The following is a 9,534-nucleotide window of genomic DNA, read 5'->3' on the forward strand; positions in this document are numbered from 1 at the left end:
TTGACGGTTTGAGTCTCATTCGTGGGAAAATGTCATTCGCGAGCCGGGGTTTAACCATGGTGAGCCTTCAGACGATGGGTTTCATGTGAAATTGTTGTCTGCGATCGTGAAAAAGAAAATTAAAAAAAAGGGCAAAACTGAATAACTAGCAACATTGAATTGTTTGTCGATGTGTGTTCAAAATTTTAATGGAAAACGGTCCTCATGAGTATATGATGTTGAATAGTAGTACTTTGGTTTTTTTATGTTGACAATAAGCTACTACTGATGAAATTTTGGGACCGAGAGATTTGATTGTGGTCAGACAAGACAAAAGAACCTGGGACGAGAAATCCACAATAATATTAATTAAAGAATATTAATACGTTCTCGATCATCTTGTTATTGGGCCCATTTTGACCACTTCTTAACTTTTCCTATTTGACCGAAATCAGCTCACAATATTAAATATTAAAAGTTGAATTAAACACGTATCTTAAATCAGTTGTGTCGGTATTCTTTCATTTCATCCACTTGGTAGTCAAATTGTGGACATTATTAATGTGTATGCCATTTGAGACAAATTAACGAGAAAGTAAAATTGTAAATTATTAGTACTTTAAAGCCCCTCTATTTTAATAAGTTTTAACTCTTCTATAAATTTGAAATTCATTAATTTAAGTCTTCACAAATCACAATATCAGAACTTAACGAGATGAGATCTTACAATCCTTCTCATCCAAATTAGATCATATAATCTATAAAATTTGCAAAAACAATAATTAGGATGGTCGACATGTTTTCACATACATAATATCTAGACACCCACAGGCCACAGATGAAACTAAGGGTATGTTTGGCAAAACTAGCTGATAGCTGTAAGCTGTAGCTTTTTAAATATTTAGGTGTTTGACAGAGTAGCGGAAACTTTTAATAAAACTAGCGGGGTTCCCGTGTGGTGCGGCGGAATGGGCGCACAATCTAACATCAACCGCATAATCAGTGTCGGTACATGATTCACCTGATGACAGTGCATACATAACCTGAATGTAGACGTGTAATTCATGGAAAAACAGTAAGCTTGTAAATAATGTCGAAAATCAAGAAACAAAGCTGAAATATACAGTAATTTCAAATAGATAATTTTTAAACCAACATATTTTGATATGAATCACTTTTTGAACATGCACTGTTCTAATCTGAAACATGTTCTAATCTGAAACATGTTCTGACATGACCCCTTTCGACTCAAAAGCGTACCGACACAAATCGAACTGATTTAACCCTTTTTGTATCGACTCGTTCTGACCCTAATTTGGTCTTACACATGACTCAAGTTCGTTTGACTCGACTTATAATTTGGTCTTACACATGACTCGAGCTCACCTAACTCGACTTTTTACCGATCCTACCCGATAGTCACGTAGTATGTTAATTTTTTAAAGTTAAAGAAGTATAACAATATCATACTCAAATTAAAGAGAATAAAATGCTCGTTTTTATGATGTAATTTGTTTAAAAAATTATTAACGTGTGAAAAAGTTATGGCTCCTAAAAAAGTCATGGGGGTAATTAATTTTGAATAAGGGTTAAATGTGTAACTATTATATAAATTAACAAAAGTTGATATAAGTTAAGTACTAAACTTGTAAATTTAAATGTAAAATCTTGTAGCTAGCTTTTTCTCAAACTACCAATACTAGCTTTTGAGAAAAAAACTTTTTCTACCAATCTAAAAGCTTGAAGCTACTTCAACCAAACAAAGTTCTTTATTAAATATGAGTTTTTTCATAAAAGCTTAAAGCTTGTAGCTCCTAAAAACTTATAAAAGCTCATTGCCAAACATACCCTAAATGTAATCAATGAGTTGACATGAGATGTATGCAACTGTCATGCTATTTAATGTCTTAGATAGGTGTTTGTGGTCGGCCATGTTATCACCGAGGTTTTAGGAGACAAAATTCATCATCTTTGAATATGTTATACCAACCATTTGTATTTCATTAATTTCTCTTAATTTTTTAATAGACTAATACCTATAATAATATTATTAATTTGAACCAATACTTACCAGATATTGTTATAAAGTTCAAATATTAATATTAATTAATATAAAAACAAAACTAAAAAAATATGTCACTTCGAATTACAAAAACATAAACGTAAAATAAAGAAAATTTTCATGTTTAAGGTTGTCGAAGTTCGTAGATATCTTCCACTAAATCAACTAAAATATTTATATTTCAAATTTGTTTGCAGAAGACACCAAAAAAGTTATAGTTATGAAGGTAATTAGTCGTACAAGGAGATGACAGTGGAGCCAACGACCCACTAAGATTAACGTATCTACAACTACATCCCTGAGTGGCAGTCAAACGGAGACGTGAATGCGAGATTCTGTTTTCATTCCAAAAACTGTTAAAAAACAAGAATCAAAATCATCATGTTGCTTCTTATCTCTATCAGAGAGTCGTAGCCTAGATTTGTGCCAAGGTACTGATTGGTCATATAAACGACCAATTCCCATGGATTTAGGTCCGTCATTCCGTACAATTGCCAGCATCATCAACCAAACATATGAAAACAAGAGTCTATGATGTATAGTTGTATACATGTATATATATATATATAATGACATGATCTTCATTCAAATACCGAAACATAGTAGTTACGGTAAAAATAATATTCTAGGGATCACCATACATTGTGTTAGCCAATGTAGACTAAGAACGTTGCGAAAATAGTTGACTAAACTCAAAGATAATCATCTACAGAAATATCCAATGCAACATTGTTTTGTGTAGTTCCTTGAGACGCAATAAACCGTGCGTCTATGGCCATGCCAGCATCGGATGCAGCCTTCTGGATGGACCTAGGCGATAGGTCTGTTCGTGCGGTATTAGGTAACATAGACGGAAAGTTAAGTTTATGCAAACATGTGTTCCCCCTCAAACAATAAGAGGCTACATCATGAGCCACGGCCGCACCCTCGGGTGTAGAGTATGTGCCTAGCCAAAGCCGCTCTTTACTTCCTGGAACTCGAATCTCAGACACCCATTTGCCCCATCTTCGGCACCGTATGCCTTTGTATGTCTTTGAATCATTGCTGCTTCTAACTTCATCTGAGCTGGTACTCATGTTTATGTTATTAGTTTGAAAAGTGGATGGTGCATGAAGTATGTGTTTGCATGGTTTATATATATAGGTTGAATAATGAAAATGTCAAAAGGCTGACCATTATCCTTTGAAATCAAATATTTACTGGTCAAGCTCAACGAATTGACAAAAAAATAATAAAATATCGTTTTGTGTGTGACGGTGGATTTGGTATTAAATATAACGTGCAGTACCATTTATGGAAGTCCACCGATTATTGCAAGTTGTAATGTTTACTATATTATTATATTCAACAATAAAATGGCCAATTGGCTACCACAAACACATGTGTCTTGACTTGGTCTCATTTGAAAAAATATGTCAAAAGGTAAGGTCCAATAATCAATATCATTAAATTCAACTAATTCCCTATTGTTTAAATTAGTGGTGCCTGTGTTATGTGTATGCTTCCATCAATAACATTAAATTCAACATTTTTATGTGTCATTTTTCCTTATCTTCTTTGATTAAAAATGAATTTTTGTAGCACAATCTATTTAGCAATGCCTAAGTAGCATCATTCAATCACCATAACGTATCGGAAGTCTTTATTCATAAACTACCGAACCAAACAAACCTGCCTTAAAAACCAACACCATAAGTTATTATAATAATCTAAACGTCCATAACCCGTGAGTTCATAACATTGTCCTATGCAAAATTCTGGGCCAACATCATTAACGCTCCATGTGTCTGGGTCATACATTACCATTAGAGCATTTCTATCACATCCACACCTCTATAATTTAATTAAAAAACACAAGTTTCGTAAATTTTGATGTTCTTCAAAAAACCTCTCACAACCCTTAACCATCTCCATCTTTATATTCTTTTTATATTAATTCTTACTCTTTCTTTCATTTACAATCTTAACCACCATCTATTTTGTCTTATTATCATCTTCTTATAAAATTTATTTATTAATAAACTTTACAATAAGTTTGGATATTTAATTATTACTTTTGGGTTTTGGGCTAATCAGAATGGTTTTATCAAGTCGGGTTTTGGTTGGTTTGGTACTTACATGTCTTTGTAATAACGGTAAATGCATGTGAAGAAACACTAAGTGACCCGGGGCAGATTACGGATAATCTGGGGGTTAAGTAATGTTTCCCATGAGTATGAGGTCCAGCAGAGAATGTTGTTCTTCAGGTGACCTGCAAAACAGACACCGTAAGCTCGTCACTGAGAAGGGGGGGGGGGGTTCCTCCTTGTGACCACCCTCCGGCGTGAGAATCAGACTAGATTGCTCTGAATATAAGTGTATATTAAGAGATTGCTAGATAAGATAATGAGATATCAGATGATGTCCTTACCATTCCAAGGTGTTGGAGTATTTATAGCCGAAGGTAGGTTTCTTAGAAGGTACAGCCGGCTGAATAGTATTCCTGTTCTACCAACTGTGGACTATGCACAGGCCATGCTGGTTGGTGGATAGGTTACGGCCGACAGTAACAAGGTCGGCTGTATACTGTTCCTTTACTGCCGGCTATGCACTGTTCCACCAACTGTAGGCTGCGCACGTCCCATAGTAAGGGTTGGTGAGTAGGCAGCGGCTAATAGTGACAAACAGTACTAGAGGGTGCTCCTCCTCGTACTGTTGTCGGTGAGCTGTCACCCTGTGATTGGTTCATGGGCTGTTCTGGTCAGATCGTCTGTTCTGCCCATACCTTAGTAGGTATAGTACAAAAGATCTTCCAGAAGCATACGGACTGGCTCATTTAGGCGGGAGTATTCCCGCCTTGCTCATTCCTTCATGTGACTACTGAAGTAGCTAGTGCCTTGTGCGTGTAGCCTTGCTGTCAATGCGGGTAGCCTTCCCTGATGGCTTGTATCTGCAACTGCGGGAACAAGCGGGGTACTTCACCATTGGGAGGCTTTCCCTGCGGGTACAGCTGGCGTACTGCGCGTAAGGCTCTCTGAGCATGGTGGGTCCTGCGGGAGCAGTTGGTCGTTGCGCAGACGTCCCTGTTCCAGGTGAGTCTTGCGGGTCCAACTGGGCTCTGCTGGGACCTACCTCTTCAAGTCCCCCCAATCCAATGTTCTTCTCATGAATTATTAATAAGTGAGGTGAACTTTTGGACTTAGCAAGGGGTTTTGAAAAGGGGTTTTTAGTTTTAAGGTTTTCCGTGGGGATTCTTCCCGCGGTTTTCCTGATGTCACGCAGAAATTCCCGACTTTTCTGCTTGATCTTAGGGTATGAAGCGGGTAGGTTTGTAACCTTCTCGCAAGTCAGGAGCGTTGAGTCCCACTTGTGTGGATTCTCCATGGGGTTTTGGTAGTTTTCAACATAGTGATCAATTATGCTAAAACCACCAATTCCATCTTGGAGTTTCAAACAAAATAGTTCTCGACGTTCCCGTCATGCGGGGATGTTATTCCCGTTTCCGCAAGCATGGCCCAGAAGATCCTTCTTGGTTTGAATTCCCTGCAGAGTGCTAAGTATGTGAAGGGTTTTGCCTTGACACTGTACCCGCACTCGTCTTACGGTTACTTTATTTCCAAGGTATTCCTGGTGTCAATTCCCTGCGGGTGCTAAGTATGTGAAGGGTTTTGCCTTGACACTGTACCCGCACCCATCTTATGGTTACTTGGTTGCCAAGGTAAGGGGTATTTTCCCGCCTACTTTTGAATCTTTTTTGAATTTTTTGAAATTCGAAGAGTTGGTGAAAGGATAATAACAGTCCAAACCTCTGAAACGTCGTGCGACGGTTTCTTCTGACTGTGTCAGGACGTGCAGGAAGTTATGGTGACGTGACAGTACATGGTCATTCCAGACGCCTTTTCAGGCGCGTGGGCGCGATTTTTCGGGCGCGTGGCCGCGAAATTAATGGTACGCGTCCTTTCAACAGCTGTTGCCAGCTTGCTTTTTGCCACGTGTCATAGTTTCATTGCTCCTTCGATTTATCTCTCTTCCGCATTAATTTCATCGCATTAATTGCGATTAGTATATAAAGGGGGAGAGGTTCTTTGTAATCCACACTTTCACTTTTCTCTTCATCTTCAAAGCGATTTCCGACGAATACTCAACTTTTCAGTCGAACATTCTCTCGAAATCGTTTTCTTCTTTCATCTGCAAGATGTCTTCTCACGATCTCGAAGCTACAGCCCAGGAGGCTGGGGTGTTCACCGATGACAAGAGTACTGCTGGCGAGTGCCAGTGTGCTCTGCCTGTCGATCTGTACCAGTACATCGTCAGGAAGTTCATGCTCGAGTCTCTCGAGCCTGAGTTTCCTGAACCCCATCAGACGGTGTATGATGCCCCCAGAGGCAAGATCGGGGTATATACTGCATTCTTTGTTTATGGGAACCTTAGGTTCCCATTGACAAAGTTTGTGTACCGTGTCCTGGAGAGGCACGGTGTGCACCTGACCGAGGTGCACCCGATGGCGATCGCGAAGATTCGCCACTTCGAGTGGGTGTGCCGGATTCTGGGCATTGAGCCTTTCGTCGACCGCCTGATGACCTTCTACTCCTGGAGGTGCATCCAGGGGTGGTATACCCTGATAACCCGAATCAAGGGTTTGAAGATTTGCGCAACCGAGCGCAGTCTTCGTTCGTGGAAGAGGGAATTCTTCTACCTCTCTGCTCGCGCCATCCCCCTTGCCATGAAATTTAAAAATGGGCAAGCTCTCCCAAGCCTTCACGCCTCTAACTACCAGGAGGCGGAATGGTTCTCGAAGATATCCCGGGTCCAATCTCCGGTTTACCGGTTTGCGGAGTCCGGGATGGTGATGCTCGGGATGAGCCGGGTGTGGAAGGATGCGGATGCGCGAAAGATCCCGATCGTCCTCGAATACGGTTCGAACTCTGTTCCTTATGGTATGCTCTGTTTCTCTTTGTTGATTTAGAATCTCTTCTAACTTTTTTCCTGTTTATTTCAGAGGGGAACGACTTGCAGTCGCTCCTGCATCCGCGGGAGGCTGACAGTCCCGCTCGGATGGGTACTCGCGCTCTAGACGAGAACGAGTTGCCCATCTTAGAACAAACGGCGGATCGGTTCGTGGAGGTCTACCCGCTAGGCCACGAGATCCTGAGCGCCAGGCGGCCAGGTAAGGCGCTATTCGACCCTCGACCCTTCAATGTTGAAACCTCTGCTGGAATTCCTCTAATCTTATGTTCTGATGAGGAATCCGCAGATGGTCCTCCGTTGGTGCGGAAGAAGAAGGCTGCCGGCGGGAAGGGGAAGGAGAAGGTGGCCTCCACTGCCGATCCGGTGCCTCGGTCTGACTCCGAGGCCGAGAGCGAAGAGGTGGCGGGGAACCCCGGTGGTGAGAAGACCACCGCTCCGGAGGCTGTGACGACTGTCACCTCCGGAGAGCCCCGGATGACGACGGTGAGCGGTGCAAAGAGGCCGGCTCCATCGGGTTCATCCCCGCCTGTCCGTACTTTCAGGCTCAAGAAAACCCGTAAGTACAAACTTTATTTTTAACTTCATAGTTTTCCCTCTAATACTTTTCTTTGTGCAGGCGTGGATGTTGACGCATTCCAGGGTGGAGCAGGGAAGAGTACCCCGCCCATGACGGTAGGCTTGGTCAGCCTACCTAAGGCGACGACCCAGGCGGCCGCGCCTGCTTCCGCTGGTTCAGTTGCTCAATCCATTGAGCCAACTGTTCCAGCTGTGATGACATCACCGCCGGCTGTCAGTGCCATTTTTACAGCATCTTTCACTGAGCCGGCGGTTACTTTTGCTGCGGACTCTGCAACGGCGACCGCGGCGGACTTCACCATGCCTCCTCCGTCATCGGCATCGACGGCCGATCCTTCAGGTATGCATGGGGCTTCTCGCCAACCTCTGCCTCCTTCCCGTCTACCTGACCTCTTGGACGGATTTCCCTTGGGTTCAGGTGACGGGTTTGGCGGCTATCGGCCTGTTATCGACCCTACAGGTGTGTAGGGTTCTCTTGGCCTATTATATATATATATATATATATATATATATATATTTTTATATCATCTTTTCCTAACTGCTTTTTGTGTTTTGCAGTGTCGGATTCCAATGAAGTGTATGTTCCACGCTGGAACATCCGCCGAGGAACAACCCTTCGCACCCCTGTGGAGTGCGTGGATTGGGCTCGTCACGCAGCTCCCAGTGGTGCGTTGGGGGAAGCCATGGCTAGCTACCAGGAGGGTAGGCTAACCAATGAGCTTCGGGTTCTCCTAGCCCGGATGCAGCCGCGCGTCGAGCTGCTTTGTCGTGAAAACGACAAGTTAAAAGCAGCTCGCATTCAAGAAGTGGCTCAGGCGCGGGCTGTCCGGGAGGAGAATAGGAGGCTCTCCGTCGCGGCTGCAGAGAAGGAGAAGGCGTTCAAGGCCCTTGAAGTTGAGGTTCAGGCCCGTCTCGAGGCTCGTTCCAAGGCTGCCCAAGCTGTTAACGAACAGCTTCGGCAGGCTAAGGAAACTGCTAGGAACGCAACTGAAAGGGCCACCAAGGCTGAAGCTGTTGCTGAGCCTCTACGCCTCGAGAATGATGAACTTAAAGCTAAATTAGAGGCGCTCCAACAGGCTCATGATGCCTTGGCGATGGAGGACGCGAAGAAGCTTCAAGAGATCCTGGACCAGAGGGGCGTGCTTGAGGCTGTGACGACTGTCACCGCCTGGCTCTCCGGAGGTGACAGTCGTCACAGACTCCGAGGCCGAGAGCGAAGAGGTGGCGGGGAACCCCGGTGGTGAGAAGACCACCGCTCCGGAGGCTGTGACGACTGTCACCTCCGGAGAGCCCCGGATGACGACGGTGAGCGGTGCAAAGAGGCCGGCTCCATCGGGTTCATCCCCGCCTGTCCGTACTTTCAGGCTCAAGAAAACCCGTAAGTACAAACTTTATTTTTAACTTCATAGTTTTCCCTCTAATACTTTTCTTTGTGCAGGCGTGGATGTTGACGCATTACAGGGTGGAGCAGGGAAGAGTACCCCGCCCATGACGGTAGGCTTGGTCAGCCTCCCTGAGGCGACGACCCAGGCGGCCGCGCCTGCTTCCGCTGGTTCAGTTGCTCAATCCATTGAGCCAACTGTTCCAGCTGTGATGACATCACCGCCAGCTGTCAGTGCCATTTTTACAGCATCTTTCACTGAGCCAGCGGTTACTTTTGATGCGGACTCTGCAACGGCGACCGCGGCGGACTTCACCATGCCTCCTCCGTCATCGGCATCGACGGCCGATCCTTCAGGTATGCATGGGGCTTCTCGCCAACCTCTGCCTCCTTCCCGTCTACCTGACCTCTTGGACGGATTTCCCTTGGGTTCAGGTGACGGGTTTGGCGGCTATCGGCCTGTTATCGACCCTACAGGTGCGTAGGGTTCTCTTGGCCTATTATTATATATATATATATATATTTTTTTTTATATCATCTTTTCCTAACTGCTTTTTGTGTTTTGCAGTGTCGGATTCCAATGAAGTGT

General features: G+C 43.8%; 1 protein-coding gene across 1 annotated transcript; it reads right to left on the reverse strand.

Moving 5' to 3' along the window:
- Nucleotides 1–2,733: 2,733 nt before the first annotated feature.
- LOC143576066 (ethylene-responsive transcription factor ERF020-like) lies at nt 2,734–3,117 on the reverse strand. Its single transcript, XM_077060259.1, has one exon. The coding sequence runs from the start codon at nt 3,115–3,117 to the stop codon at nt 2,734–2,736; it is 384 nt and encodes a 127-aa protein (XP_076916374.1).
- Between the last annotated feature and the right edge of the window lie 6,417 nt (nt 3,118–9,534).

Source organism: Bidens hawaiensis, unplaced genomic scaffold, assembly GCF_021521415.1.
Source record: "Bidens hawaiensis isolate Kalapana, Puna unplaced genomic scaffold, B.hawaiensis_p1.1 tig00027866_1, whole genome shotgun sequence".
Taxonomy (NCBI): Eukaryota; Viridiplantae; Streptophyta; class Magnoliopsida; order Asterales; family Asteraceae; genus Bidens; species Bidens hawaiensis.